The 15,776-nt window shown below is 47.5% G+C and overlaps 1 gene segment (V, D, J or C); it reads left to right on the top strand.

The window, feature by feature from the left end:
• The first annotated feature begins 1,741 nt into the window (after positions 1-1,741).
• Positions 1,742-3,864, top strand: LOC103254848. The segment is given in 2 exon segments: positions 1,742-1,802; positions 3,545-3,864. Coding segments are annotated over 2 exon segments (381 nt in total).
• Positions 3,865-15,776: the final 11,912 nt, after the last annotated feature.

Genomic DNA, 15,776 nt, shown 5'->3' with positions numbered 1-15,776 from the left:
GAACTAGAGTCTATAATACTGAGTGACCTCTCACAGAAACAAAGATCAGAGTATCACATGGTCTTACTAATATAATGGACCTTGAACATCCAATGTAATCCTATAAGAAAATGACTGATAGTAGTGGGAAACTATGGGGGTGGAGGGAGATGGGATTAAAGGTAGCAAATATCTGTCTGGGGATGGGGAAACACCTCTCATCAACAGGGTGCCTGAATGAAACGTATTTGTATACCTAACCTCTAACTAAACCCCCACAATATTATAATTTAAAAAATTGATATAAAAAAAGAAAGAAAAAAGAAAATGGAAAAAAGAGAGGAAGAGGGATAGAAGGAAAGGGAGGAAGAGGAAGAATGGAAGAAAGAATGGAACAAAGGAAGGGCTTCATTGCCAGTAAGAACTTCTATGCCCACCCCTCATTGCCTGTAAGAAATGAGAAAGTGCTTTTCTTTTCTACCATGTTAACTTTCAGACTTTTCTCAAAGAAGGAATCGAATTGACTGGTGGCTGAAAACAATCTCTTCAACTTCTTTACGTACTTAGGAACTGATGGGCAGGATGTCATAAAAACCTTAGTCCCTGCTGATCCAGACTTATGCAAATCACTGTGAAGCTAGTTTAGAAGCCATTCTATTTAATATCATTTTCACCACCTGTAACTTCTCAGTTATTCTCCTTTATGTAAGCAACTCTTGACCCCCTTTTGGGATGACTGTTCTATCCAAAGATCCTATCTAGATTGTACTCCAAAATCTCATGAAACCTATTTTTTTATCCTATTATGATTTTTGTACATTTCCTTCCTACTGATAGCTTAGAAACTAAGACTCCAAAACATTCCAGATGCTATCTACATTCAATAACATTAATTATAAATATTCTTGAGCTCATGTACTTAACACTGTGATGACTTCAAAATAGTATTATTTCACTTACAATATATTATTGCCTTGATTTTCTAAACTAGGATAAGTAATTTATTAGAGCTAAGATCAAAATTCAGTTTTGTCTGACACTTTACTGCCTCTTTAGTATGATGCATATCCATTGATCTGTTCGCATTGATTTGGCTGATGTGACTGGCTAGGCAGTTGATTTCTTCTCTCACCCACTCATGTGGGTTCCTGGAAGCTATGCACTCAACTTGAAGAGATTGAGAAAAGTCATTATTTCATCAAGGGTTATTGAGATACTGAATTGCTGTAAAGCACACCACAGTATGCTCTAGCTCTACAAAGCAAAATTTAAAAAAAGAGCATCCTCCCTTCTGCTGATAATATTGTTTTATTATCACACTGTAGAAATAGTCTAAATATCAACTTTATCTGAGGGTCTTATGTCAGCATTTATTGAGTCTCCTTTAAGCGAAGTTCTAGTCTTTAAACTTTTAAGAAAGTCATATGCATAGATTAATGCTCCAGTGATTACAGAAGTGCTTTATTGGGTCAGATTTTTTTCTCTTTTCTTTCAAAATCACATTTAGACCTGCCCATTTAATCTGTTCTTAAGAGATAATAGTATATTTTTGAAAAAGTCATGTGAAAAATATGTACATATCTTTTGAGAAATTGCTCTACTTTCACTTAACCTATTGATAACCTACTGTATTCAAGTCCTGTATTAAAAAACAAAATAAAAGTCATACACCATGAAAAAAAAGAAAAAAAAAGAAAAGGAGACTGAACCCTGGGCCTCAAGAGTAGCTGTGGGGGAACTGGGTTGGGTATGAGGAGGGTTTATGTATGAGGATGTGTCACGGTGCTTTACATTCGGCGGTGGCACCCGATTGACCGTCCTTGGTGAGTCTTTCCTTTCTATCTTCATTGGGGATTGAGGGTGAAACTTGAGGAAAATGGTTTTCTACTTTCTTTTCTTTCTAGGGCAAGGGTCTGAATCTCTCTGGGGTCTGAAACCCTAACCCCTCCAGTCTGCTCACTGGCAACTATTAGGAGTTTGGTTTCCAGGGTGACATCCAGATTCACAAAATGGAATACATTCTGTTATTCATGGAGTGGGGATGGGGACTGTTAGAACTCACTGCTAAGTATACACACTCAGGGTCAGGGGCCTGGGCATTTTTATGCAGCTGCAGATGGAGACTGAGGGATGGCCAAGGGAGGGGTTTTTGTGTGAGCCTGGTCACAGTGTTGCGTTTTTGGCAGAGGGACCAGGCTGACCATTCTAGGTGAGTGTCTTTTTTCTCCTCCTTTCCTGCTCTCTACAGCATTTGGGTCAGTCTTCTAATATTTGCTGTTTTCTCTCTATCTTGTGTCATCCTGTGCTCAAGCATTCTCCCTGACCTCAAACCCTGGGAAAAGAATCTCTCTTCACCCTGTTCAGACACACACTTGCCTCAGCTGGCCACTCTGTACCTTTGAATCTCAAGGCCAAGAGTGGACAGGGTGCACTGCTGATACTACTCCTCTGTCTGCATGTCTCTTTGTTTGTTGCTATGTATGTATGTATGTCTGACTGAAAGGGGTCATTGGGTCTCCAGGATTTGCTCTGTCTAGCCCTCCCCATCTGGGCCCTGTCTGCCTAGTTGGCATTATGAAGGGAAACTGATGCCCCATCTTATGGGATGAGGAAGCAAGAGAATTGAAGGAGTGACCACTTGGGAAACTTTATTGGACCCTGAACCATCAGCGCCACAGCAGGGGAGCCACTGGTCAGAGACTCATGGCCAAGTTCCCAGGGCTGAGAGATTTTAGGTTCAGGAAAGAATCAAGGATGGAGGTGAAAGGATCTCCTGATGTTTCCATGGGCTGCCAAAGAGAAATTCCTGAGCTGACCTTGTACTCAGGAAACCCAGTCAGCGGGGAGGATGGAGAAGAATACTCTGAACACAAGGGAGCCAGTAGAGAAGTCATGTAAGGATGAGGATTTCAGGAAGGTGGGTTACACCCTTCTTCTGCAGGACATACCCAAGAAGCAGGATTCCCTGAGTTTACTGACCCCAAGGCATGATCCCAATATCAAAGGCATAAAAGCCACTGATCAGTCCATAGACAGAGAGACTCGTAACATGATTCCAACAACTAAAGACCAGGACAGGCAGAAAGACTCACCCAGGTGATCAAAGGCCCTACTGCTGAGGTTCCAGGGTAAAAAGAATTGCGTAAAAAGAGAGCCCTTACCATAGACCCAGAGCATGCACAGTAGACATGTTGGGTAAGAAAAGCCCCCATAGTGAATCTAACAGGAGACTCAGAGAGCTCAGGGGACAGACACACACCTCAAGATAAACTAGGTCAGGATGTCAGGAGGAGACAGGAGGAGGTAACTAAGGGCCCGCATTCTGAGCAGGAGGCCAAAGAGCAGAGAATCTCAAAACAGGTCATGGGCAGACAGGCTCTGGGGTTCTTAGAACTGACAGAAAGTGGTTTTAGGAACACCTGATTCATTGTCCAAGAGATATTTCGAAACATATGAAGGGTCTTGAACTAGCAGAGAGGGCCAGACCCCTCCTCACACACAGAGGGCAAAGCTCCCCATGTGGAAACCAAGACAATGCGCTCCTATTCTTCCCTGACCCCCACAGGTCAACCCAAGGCCTCCCCCTCAGTCACTCTGTTCCCACCATCCTCTGAGGAGCTCCAAACCAACAAAGCCACACTGGTGTGTCTCATCAGCGATTTCTACCCGGGTGAAGTGGCAGTGGCCTGGAAGGCAGATGGCTCAACCATCACTCAGGGTGTGGAGACCACCAAGCCCTCCAAACAGAGCAACAAAAAGTATGCGGCCAGCAGTTACCTGAGCTTATCACTTGAATGGTTGAGAACTTACAAGATGTACAGCTGCGAAGTCACGCATGAAGGAAGCATCGTGGAGAAGACAGTGGTCCCTGCACAGTGTTCTTAGGGTCTGGCCCTCCCCCAACCCATGGAAACCTAGGCCTTCTGAGCCAGGAGAAGGTTCTTCCTCCATGCCAGGTTGTCAGCCTTTCTCCCTGCATTCAATAACCCTCAATAAATATCCTCTTTGCCAATCAGAAATTCTAGTCTTTTCTCATTTTTGTTTATATACTTTCCATTCTACATTTAACAATACTCAAAGGAGAACAGAATCCTTTGATATGGGGACAAAGCAGCCCTGAAAAGCACTCTGATGTTTCTCTGAGGGATACTTTTACTGTCATTCAACAACCACTGAATGTAACAGAAAAAAGGAAAGGCCATCAGAAGTACCAGACCTGCCCATTCTTTCCCACCTCTCCTCTGTACTTCCTGCAGCACCTTGTATAAGTCCCCCTCTGGGTACTAGGGGACAAACACTCCTTCCATCCTCCTGGCCCCAGGGAGAATGGCTGCGCTCCCTTCCCTGTTATCTTGGGCCCTCACTGTGGGCATCATCTTTCATTCAAGATGTCCTTCCATCTCCTCTTTCAAGGCTATACACTTCCATACTTGCAAATCTCCCCCAAACAAAACCTTGAGTACTGCCCTCGACATAGGTGTATACCCTGCTTCTGTCTCCCCATGGTTTCTGCCTTTTTCCCCCACAAGTCCTCTCTCTATCCCTCACTGACAGGAACTCACACCTGCACCCTGGTCGCTCACACTACAAAACCCCATGGGATCCTACTGTTTTACATGCCACTGAGTGACCCAGCTGTATTCAAGGACACTCGAGGATGGCAGTCAGCTCTACTCTCCACTGACTCCACCACAAGGACATAATGTCCCAGTGACTGATGAGTTCAAAGTCAGTTGGCAGGTTCTGGAAGTCTCCCATGAGCTGAGGTGTCAGTAGACTCCTCCTCTTAAGAATACAGTGGGAGATCTGATTGATAACATGCACACAACATATACACACAGTTCACCAGCACATACACCCACGTTGGGCATCTCGCTGGGAAGATCATGAAGAGTCCAGAGGAAGCAAGTCAGTGAGACCCAGGTTGGGACATAAGCAAAGAGAAGCCACGTTTCTGCAGTCTTTGAGCTTTGGGTCTGAGGTTGGCCCTGACTTGTGGAAGGGGCAGGATTACCTGCCTGGGCCAAGAGTGAAACAGGAGACAAGAAGAGCATGGAGAAAGGGATTCTGGAAAAGGAACAGCAGGCAGATATCAGAGTCAGTGGAGGAAACTGCTGTGTGGGACACTGCTGAGTAGAGCAGGGTGGCAGGTGTGTATCACAGGTGTCAGCTCTTCAGGTGTCAAACCCAGACAAGGATGGACACCCAGGCCTTGTGTGTTCAAGCTCTGCTCTGAAAATGCCCATCAAGAGTTACCCTAGGCTGTGGTGTACTCTGTCTCAGTGACACTTTTGAGCACAGGAGGCTGTGGAGTACCTATGGACAAGGGCACTTGTGTGTAATGGAAGCAGTTGGCCGGGCCAGCAGAGACTGCCACACACACATTTTCTGTCAGGAGGTGAGTATTCCCACCTTCCTGTAGCAAGGTTCTTGACCTGGACTGTACCCAATTCAAGACTGCAGTCAGGAGGCCCAGGAGAATACCAAGCATCTAATCTCCTGCCTCTCCCCAACTGTACAGTTCAGTCCCAAGGCCGGCCCCTTTTTCACTCTGTTCACCCCATCATCTGAGGAGATTAAAAACAAACAAGACCACACTGGTGTTTCTCATGAGCAATTTCTACCGGGCACTGTGTCTGTGACCTGTAAGGTAGACAGCACCCTCGTCACTCAGAGCATGGAGACCACCCAGCCCTCCAACAGAGCAACAACAAGTATGCAGCCAGCAGCTACTTGATCATGACATCTGATCTGAAAAAATCTAGCAGCAGCCAGAGCAGCCAGGTCACACACAATGAGAGCACTGTAGAGAAGAAAGTTGCGCCTGCACGGTGTTCTTTGGCACTAGCCCTCCCCCACCCATGGAATCTTAGAGCTTGGCAGCCCCAGGGAAGTGCCTCCCCCTATGCCAAGTCATCAACCCTTCTCCTTGCACCCAATAAACCCTCAATAAGTATCCTCATTGTCAATCAGAAATTCCAGTCTTTGCTCATTTTTGCTTATACACTTTCCATTCTACATTTAACCATCCTCAAAAGTGACAGGAACCCTTTGATCTAGTGACAAAGCAGCCAGGAAAAAAGCCCTGATGTTTCTCTGCAGAATCCTTTCTCTCGTCCTACCCTCACTGAATGTGCCAGAGAATGATTCTTGGGAAAGACCCTCAGAAGGACCCAGGCCTGCCCATTCTTTCCCACTTCACCTTGTGCTTCCTGATTCACTGTGCACAAGTCCTCCTCTGGCTACAGGGTGACAAACACTCCTTCCATCTCCGTGGCCCCAGAATAAGGTCTGAGCTTTCTTCTCAATTATCCTGAGTCCTCACAGTAGACATTATTCTTCTTTCAAGGTGTCCTTCCATCTCCTGCTCCAAGGGTATATACACTTTTATACTTGTAAATCTCTCCCCATCAAAATCTAGAGTTCTGCCCTCTCAATAGAGATCTACTCTGTTCCTGTCTCCCCATGACTCCTAACCTCAGCCCCCATAGGCCCTCCTTTTAGTTCTCAGTGACCAAAACTCAAATCTGGACCCTGATCACTTACTGCAAAAAAACCCCTTGGAGTCTATTGTTATACACATCACTGTGTAAACTAGCTATGTTCAAGGACACTGGGGGAAGGCACTCAGCTCTGCTGTCCACTGATTTCATGACAAGGACGTGATGTCCCAGTGACCACAAATTGTCAACAGACTGATGAGTTCAAAGTCAGTGACAAGTTCCGGAGTTCAGTGGGTCTCAGCTGACTCCTCCTCTTAAGAATTCAGTGGGGGATCTGATCTTTAACTCACATACACACACAAATCGCCTGTGGACATGTTCATGTTAGTTGGCAATCTCTCTGGAAGGATCAGGAAAGGCTTAGGTGGAAGACACTGCAGTGAGACTCAGGTTGGAACACGAGCCAAGATAAGGAAAGGATCTGAAGTCCCTGAGCTCTGGTCTGTGGGGCTGGTCCAGACATTGAGGTGGGGCAGGATCATTTGTCCTGGCCAAGAGTGAGAGAGGAGACAGGAGAAACCTGAGGGAAGAATTCTGGAAAACAAGCAACAGGCAGATTTCAGAAGTTAGTGAAGACACCTCCTGTGGAGAACACTGTTGTGAAGTCAGGTTGGCAGGAGTGTGTCACAGGTGTGAGCTCTGCAGTAGTTAAGCCCAAATCAGGAGGGACACCAGGGGCTTGAGTGTTCAAGCACTGCTCTGAACATGCTCATCCAGTGTGGGGTGCCATGTGTGTCCCTGGGCTATTGTGTACTCAGTTCTGGTGACACTTATGAACACAGGAGGCTGTGTAGCACCCATGAACATATTGTCTGTTTTTATCAGAAGGAGCTTGAGGACACAGAAGAGACCTCTCCACTCATAGAGTTCCTACAAGAAACTGTAGTGGCAATATGTTCTGCAGCTTTGTGGGCTCTGGAGGGGAACATGAGGGGTGATCATACACTGTGTATTCAGGACAGTGGAGCTTAGGGTGGGGACGCTCCAAGTCAGACCTTGCAGTGGGATCTGTATCCCTGGCAGCAATGTAACTCTCCCCACACCCCACCATTACTTTTCCAAGCCCTTCCCGTCGTGACCTCCAGTGGAGGATATGGGGGCATCCAGTATTCTCCCCACAGTTCCCAGTTCCTCAAATAGGTCCCAACTTCATCATCCCCGTATTGTAACTTCTCTTACCCCTTTCTTGGTGGCACTTGGTCACCAGGTGACGTAGGCCATACAGGCCCTTCCCATGAATGCAGTGAGTTTGGCATTGGATTATACATACCCCTCAACCGTTCTCATGATGGGGTTAAATGGATCTCTAAGCCCTGGAGAAAAAGATGTGTTGGAGTGTGAGGCAACCCATTAAAGCACCCCTGATTCCACCCATCCATGTGAATAGGAGCATGAACTCTGACTTCACGAGCAGTCGGGGGGGTCGGAGACTGGGGGGGTGACAAGTGGGTTTGTGTATGGGACTTAGTCATGGTTTACCATCCTTGGTGCGTCTTCCCTTTCTGTCTTCATTAGGGATTCAGGGTGAAATTTTGGGGAAATGGTTTACTCCTTTCTTTTCTGTCTAAGACAAGGACCTTATTCTCTCTCAGGTCTGCAACACTAAGCCTTGCAGCCTGATTACAGTCTCTCTCTCTCTCTCTCTCTCTCTCTCTCTCTCTCTCTCTCTCTCTCTCTCTCTCTCTCTTTCTCTGACACTCTCCTTTGGAATCTTGGGATATCTATGCCCTCCCTCAAAGTCTATGGGCCTCCAAGGGCAAGTAGAACAGGGAGCTTGGGTTGGGGCACAAGGACCATGATTTTGGGAAGGATGCTGGGGACAGCTCAATCTGCCTGGATTCTTTCTTCTGTGGGTTCCAGCCATGGGGAGGTTTTACATAGTGTGAGGAGAGGCCTTTGACTGGAGACATGGAGAGATGGAGGAAGGAATGGGAGAGTGACAGAGATGGAGGAAGAATGTTCTGTGAGAAGGTGACCCCAGGGTGCTGGGTTCCCCCTCCCCAAGGACATCCAGGTTATTTGACAGTGTGGCTCTCAGGACTCCAAGGAACAAAGGTTGGAATATCTACATTGCAATGAAGAGGAGGGACCCCAAAGCAAATGCTGAAGGGAGGGACTCCTGATATGCAAAGAGACAGGGACCTCTCCAGGTAGAAAGATGTCCTAGGACAGCTAAATCCCACAATTAATTCTGATAGGGAGGCAGGCTGACCATCCTAAGTGAGTATCATCTTTCTCCTCCTTCCCTGCTTTCTCCAGGGTTTGGGTCAATTTTCTACTATTTGTTGTTTTTTCTCTATCTTGTGTCAGCCTCTGCTCAAGCATTCTCCCTGACCCCAAACCCTAGGGCAAGAATATCTCCCCACCATGTTCAGACATCTACTTGCCTCATATGGTCACTACAACCCTTCATCTTTGACCCTAGTGGCTGGGAGTGGACAGGGTAAACTACTGAGACTTCTTCTCTATCTGTCTGTCTCTTTGTATGTATGAATGTATGTATGTCTGGCTGACAGGGGTCATTGGATCTCCAGGATTTGCTCTGTGTGGTCTTCTCCATCTGGTTTCTATCTGCCTGGTTCACATTTGAAGGGAAACTGAGGAACCATCTTATGAGAAGAGTGAGCAAGGGAACTGAAGGAGTGACCACTTGGGAGATTTTATTAGACACTGAACCTTCAGTGCCACAGCTGGGTAACCTCAGGTCAGAGGCTCATGGCCAGGTTCCCTGGACTGAGGGACTTTGGACCCAGGACAGAAACATGGTAGGAAGTGGAAGAACTTTCCCAGGTTTCCAGAGGGTGCCATAGATAAAGTCCTGAGCTGGTCTTGTACTCAGGAAACACAGCCAGGAAGGAGGAAGGAGAGGAAGTCTCTGAACACAAAGGAGCCAGCAGAGAAGTCATCTAAGGATGCGGAATTCAGGAAGGTGGGTTACTGGTCTCTGCAGGACAAACCCCAAGAAGCAGGGTTCCCTGATGTTACTAATCTCAAGGCATGATCCCAAGATCAAGGGCATAAATGCCACCAATCAGTCCATAGACAGAGGGACTCTTAACATGAACTCCAAAAACTAAAGACCAGGACAAGCAGATAGACTCATTCAGGTGATCAAAGGTCCTACTGCAGAAGCTCTAGGGAAAAAAAGAATTGAGTAAAAACAGAGCCCTTAGATTAGACCCAGAGCATGCACAGCAGACATGTTAGGTAAGAAAAGACCTGAGAGTTAATCTAACAGGTGACTCAGAAAGTTCACGGGACAGACAGACAGATCCAGATAGACCAGATCAGGATGTCAGGAGGAGGCAGGAGGAGGCAGATGAGGGCCCACTGTCTGTGCAGGAGACCAAATCCTAGAGGGTTTCAAAACAGTTCATGGGCAGGCAGGTTCTGGGGTTCCTAGAACTGAGAGAGAGTGGTTTTATGAACACTTGACCAAGTGTCCAAAGATACATTAACCATATAAAGGGTCTTGAACTGGCACAGAGGGCCAGACCGCTAGTCATACACAGAGGCTATAGCTCCCCATGGGGAAACAAAGACAATGAACTCCTGTTCTTCCCTGACCCACAAAGGGCAGTCCAAAGCTACCCCCTCAGTCACTCTGTTCCCACCATCCTCTGAGGAGCTCCAAACCAACAAAGCCACACTGGCATGTCTCATCAGCAACCTTTATCCAGGTGCGGTGACAGTGGTCTGGATGGCAGATGGCTCACCCATCATTCAAGGCATGGAGACCACCAAGCGCTCCAAACAGAGCAACAATAACTATGTGGCCAGCAGCTACCTGAGCTTATCACACGAAGAATGGAGAGCTGGCAACATATTCAGCTGCGAAGTCACACATGAAGAAAGCACTGTGAAGACAGTGGTCCCTGCACAGTGTTCTTAGGCCCTGGCCCTCCCCCGATTCATGGAAGCCTAGAGCTTGGAAGCCCAGGGGAAGGTATTCCCCCACGTCAGGTTGTAATCCTTTCTCCCTGCACTCAATAACCCTCAATAAATATTCTCATTGTCAATCAGAAATTCTAATCTTTGCTCATTTTTGTTTATATACTTTCCATTCTACATTTAACCGCATTCAAAAGTGAATAGATTCCTTAGAAATGGGGAAAAGGTGGCTACGAAAACACTCTGATATTTCTCTGAGGGATACTTTTACTGACATTTGACAAAAACTGAATATTCCAGAACAAAGGAAAGACCATCAGAAGAATCCAGGCCTACCCATTCTTTCCCATCTCTCCCCTGTGCTTCCTGCAGCACTGTGTTGAAGTCCACCTCTGGGTACTAGGGGATAAACACTCCTTCCATCCCCCTGGACCCCAGGTAAATAGCTGAGCTCTCTTCCCTATTACCTTGGGCCCTCACAGTGACAATAGTTTTTCTTTAAAGATGTCCTTACATCTCCTCCTCCAAGACTACATAATTTCACAATTGTAAATCTCCCCCAATCAAAACCTTGATCACTGCCCTCACCATAGCCATATAACCTGCTTCTGTCTCCCCATGGTTTCTGCCTTTTACCCCCTCAGACCCTGTGACTAGCCTCACTGACAGGGCCTCACACCTGTACCCTGGTCACTCACCCTACAAAACCCCCTGGGAGCCTATTGTTTCACATATCACTAGGTGACTCAGCTGTATTCAAGGAAACTAGAGGACGGCAGTCAGCTCTGCTCTCCACCAACTCCAATACAAGGTCATAATGTCCCAGTGACTGCAAGCTGTCAACAAACTGATGACATCAAAGTCCATTGGCAGGTTCTGGAGTTCTACCATGAGCTTAGGTGTCAGCTGACTCCTCTTCTTAAGAGATCAGAGGGAGATCTGATTGATAACACAAACACAACATAGCCACACAATTCACCTGCACATACATGCAGTTGGGCGGCTCCCTGGGCAGATCATGAAGGATCCAGAGGAAGCAAGTCAGTGAGATCCAGCTTGTGACATGAGCAAAGAGAAGCCAAGCATCTGCAGTCTCTGAACTTTGAACCTTGGATCGGTTCAGATTTGGGGTAGGGGCAGGATTTTCTGCTTGGGACAAGAGTGAAACAGGAGAAAAGATGAGCCTTGTGGAAGGAATTCTGTAAAAAGAATAGCAGTCATATCTCAGAAGTCATTGGAGGCTCCTGCAGTGTGGGACACCTTTGGGTAATGCAGGATGGCAGGTGTGTATCCCAGGTGTCAGCTCTGCAAGTGTAGAACCCAGACAAGGCTGGACACCCAGGCCTTGTGTGTCCAAGCCCTGCTCTGAAAATGCCCATCCAGAGTTAGGTGCTGTGAGTGATGCCATGCTGTGGTACACTTTGTCCTGGTGACACTTGTGAGCACAGGAGGCTGTGGAGTACCTATGGACAAGGGCACCTGTATGTAATGGAAGGAGCTTAAAGGGACAGCAGAGACTTACACACACACGCTTTTGTAAGGTTCATGGAGTAAAGTGTACTGACAGTCGGACCCAAGACCTCTCTGCGCACCATGAGTAACTCCTTGTGGACCATTCCAACTCTAATCCATCATGCCCAACCTTCAGGGGGCCCGCTGCTCCCTGGGCTCTGGAGGGGAACATGAGTGGTAGACATACACTGCATATTCAGGACAGTCAAGCTTAGGATGGGACCGCTCAAACTCAGAAATTGTATTGGGGTCTGCGTCTGTGGAATCAAAGTAATCATCCCCATACCCCCATAATTTCCATTCCAAGCCCATCCTGTCATGACCTCAAGTGTGGATGATATGGGGTAATATAAGACTGTCTTCACAGTTCCCAGCTCCTCAAAGCCTTCCCAGCTTCATCATTCCAGTGTTATAATTTCTTTCACCCTCTCCTCCGTGGCAAGCAGACACCAGTTGACCCAAGCCATATAGTCCCTCCTAGGAATGCAGGGAGCTGGGAAACAAATTTCACACACGTTTCTCAACCCATCCTGTGATAGCAGTGAATGGATTTCTATGTCCTGTAGGACAAGATGGTCAGGTTTCTGAAAGACGACCCCTTGACACACCCCTGATTCCACCAGCCCATGTGAAAAGGAGGCTGGATCCTGGGCCTCCCAATCAGTTGCAGAGGTACGGGGTGGGGTGTCATGTCAGGAGGATTTGTGTTCGGGACTGAGTCATGATGTTATATGTCCAGCGGAGGCACCAGGGTGATCATCCTCGGTCAGCCTCACCTTCTTTTATTTTTGAATTCAGGGCAAAACTTGGGGAAAATGTTTTTCTCTTTTCTATTCTATCTAGAACAAGGGTCTAAATTTATCTGGGGTATTCAGCTCTAACCCCTCCAGGCTATCTCATCTTTTCAGACACTTGGTCAGGACAGGAGAAAAACATTCCAGTGACTCCTTCCCTATATCTGCATAGGGAAGCCATCTTCTCTATCTGAAGGACATTCTCCTCTGGACTCTGGGATATTCTACACCTTCCCTAAGAGTCTACAAGCACCGAGAAACCAGTGGAACAGGGGGCTGTGGCTGGTGCAAGAGAGCCACGAACTTGGGAAGGATGCTGGAGACAGCTAAGCCTCCTCAGTTCAGTCCTCTGTGAGTCTCAACTATGTGGTGACTTTACACAGCATTAGGGCAGAACTTTGACTGGGGACATGGAGAGATGGAGGAGAAAATGGGAGGAGGACAGAGACGAAGGAAGAATGTCCTGTGAAAAGTGACCTCGGGAGCTGGGTCCCTCCTTTTCCCCAGGACAGACAGATAGCCTTTGACAATGTGGGTCCTGGGGCACTCCAGGAAAGTAGGAACATTCACTCCAGCACAAAGTAGGCACATTCACATCTCAACTGAAAGGAGGAATCCAAAAGCAGATGCTGAGGGAAGTGACACATGACAGGCATAGATGACAGGGATATTCCCGGGCAGAAAAATATCCTAAGACAGCTAGATTCCCAGTATAGCTTATAATAAGAAGACAACTGGGAACAAGAACAGGCCCAGGGTCCAAACACAAAATATTTCACATATGGAAGTCCTCAATTTCCTGGACTCCCCAGGAACAGGCTCCAGGCTTATACTCCTACAAAGAAGATGTCTCTCTATGTAGATAGGATGGGGTCTGAAGTGGTGATACCAGGACACAGATAGGCAAGAAATCCACTTCCCAAAGGGAGGACATTCTGAAGATAGAACAGACAGAAACCTTACTGAACAGACCCAAAGGAGTGCCCCCAAAGGAGATAATCACACAGCGACGTTCCCTGAGGAAAGTTGGGCTCCAGGGCTTAAACTAGACAGTATCAGAAGCGTATAGATGGGTAATTAGGAGGTGGGAACTTTGTAGAAGAAGCTCCAGCCAAAAGAGATCTGACTTTCCTCAGTTCTTGGGCCCTATTACATCTTCTGTAAGGAGGTCAGTTTCCCCACCCTCCCGTAGTAAGACCCAGACGGAGGTTCCTGACCTGGGCTGCACCCAACTCAAGACTGAGGTCAGGAGGCCTAGGCAGACAGCAGGCATCTAACCTCCTGCCCCTCCCCAACTGCACAGGTCAGCCCCAATGTAGCCCCATCTTTCACACCATCATCTGAGGAGAATTAACTCAACAAGGCCACACCAATGTCTCATGAGTGACTTCTACTGGACACCGTGTCTGTGACCTGTAAGGGAGACAGCACCCCTGTCACTCAGAGCATGGCAACCACCCAGTCCTCCCAACACAACAACAACAAGTGCGCAGCCAGCAGCTCTCGAACATGACACCTGACCTGAGGTAATCTATCAGCAGCCACAGTTGCCAGGTCACACACAGTGGGGTCACCGTAGAGAAGAGAATTGTCCCTGCACAGTGTACTTAGACCCTAACCCTCTCCCCATCCATGGAATCTTAGATCTTGGTAGCCCAGGGGAAGGGTCCTCCCCATGCCAAATCATCAACCTTCAGCCTTTCTCCCTGCACCAATAAACCCTCCACAAATATCCTTATAGTCAATCAGAAATTCCAGTCTTTGCTCATTTTTGCTTACACAAATGGAAACATTCTACATTTAAACTTCCTCAAAAGAGAAAGAAACCCTTTGATCTAGTGACAAAACAGCCAGGAAAAGCACCCTGATGTTCCTCTAAGGGATACTTTCTATCATCCTACCCCCACTGAATGTTCCAGAGGGTTTCCAGGGAAAGACCCTCAGAAAGACCCAGTCATGCCCATTCTTTCCCATTCACCCTGTGCTTTCTGACACACTGTGCTCAAGTCCCCCTCTTGCTACAGGGGAATAGACACTCCTTCCATCTTGTGGTCCCAGGATAATGTCTGAACTCTCTTCTTGGTTATCCTGAGTCTTCACAGTGGGCATGATCCTTCGTTCAAGATGCCCTTCCATCTCCCCCTCCAAGGCAATATACACTTCCACACTTGCAAATCTTTCCCCATTGAACTCTATAGTTCTGCCTTTCTATAGGATCCCACCCTGTTCCTATCACCCCATGACCCCTGAACTCTGCCCCCACAGGCTCTGCCACTGGTACTCAATGACAGAAGCTCACACCTGGACCCTGATCACTCACTCCATAAAACACCCTCGGAGCCTATTGTTTTACACATCACTAAGTGGCCCACTTGTTTTCAAGGACACTGGGGGACAGCAATCAGCTCTGTTCTCCACTGACTCCACCACAAGGACGTCATGTCCTGGTGACCACAAGATGTCAACAGGTTGATGAGCTTAAAGTCAGTGACACGTTCCGGAGGTCTACCGTGGGTGTCAGCTGACTCCGCTTCTTGAGAATGCAGTGGGCAATCTGACCTTTAACACATATACACAGAAAATTTGCCTGTGCACAAGTCCATGCTGATTGGCAATCTCCCTGGGAGGATCAGGAAGTTCTCAGGTGGAAGGCACTGCAGTGAGACTCAGGTGGGACACAAGCAAAGAGAAGTCAGGAATCTGCAGTCCCTGAGCTTTGGGCCTGTGGGACTGACCCTGACATGGAGGAGGGGCAGGATTATTTGTCCTGGTCATGTGTGAGACAGGAGACGGGAGGAGTCTTGAGGGAGGGATTCTGGAAAACAAGCAACAGGCAGATCTCAGAGGTTAGTGGAGGCACCTCCTGTGGGGAACACCATTGCCAGGGCAGGGTGGCAGATGTGTGTCACAGGTGTGAGCTCTGCAGGTGATGAGCCCAGACCAGGATGGAGAACTAGGCCTTGTGTTTTTGAGCACTGCTGTGAACATGCCCATCCAGTGTAGGGTGCCATGTGTGACCCAGGCTGTTGTATACTCAGTCCTGATGACACTTGTGAACAGAGGATGCTGTGGAGCACCCGTGTACATGATGCCCTTG

Source organism: Carlito syrichta, unplaced genomic scaffold (genome assembly GCF_000164805.1).
Source record: "Carlito syrichta isolate Samal-C Ts95f unplaced genomic scaffold, Tarsius_syrichta-2.0.1 Scaffold287553, whole genome shotgun sequence".
Lineage (NCBI taxonomy): Eukaryota > Metazoa > Chordata > Mammalia > Primates > Tarsiidae > Carlito > Carlito syrichta.
This window is presented reverse-complemented; position numbering and strand designations above follow the sequence as displayed.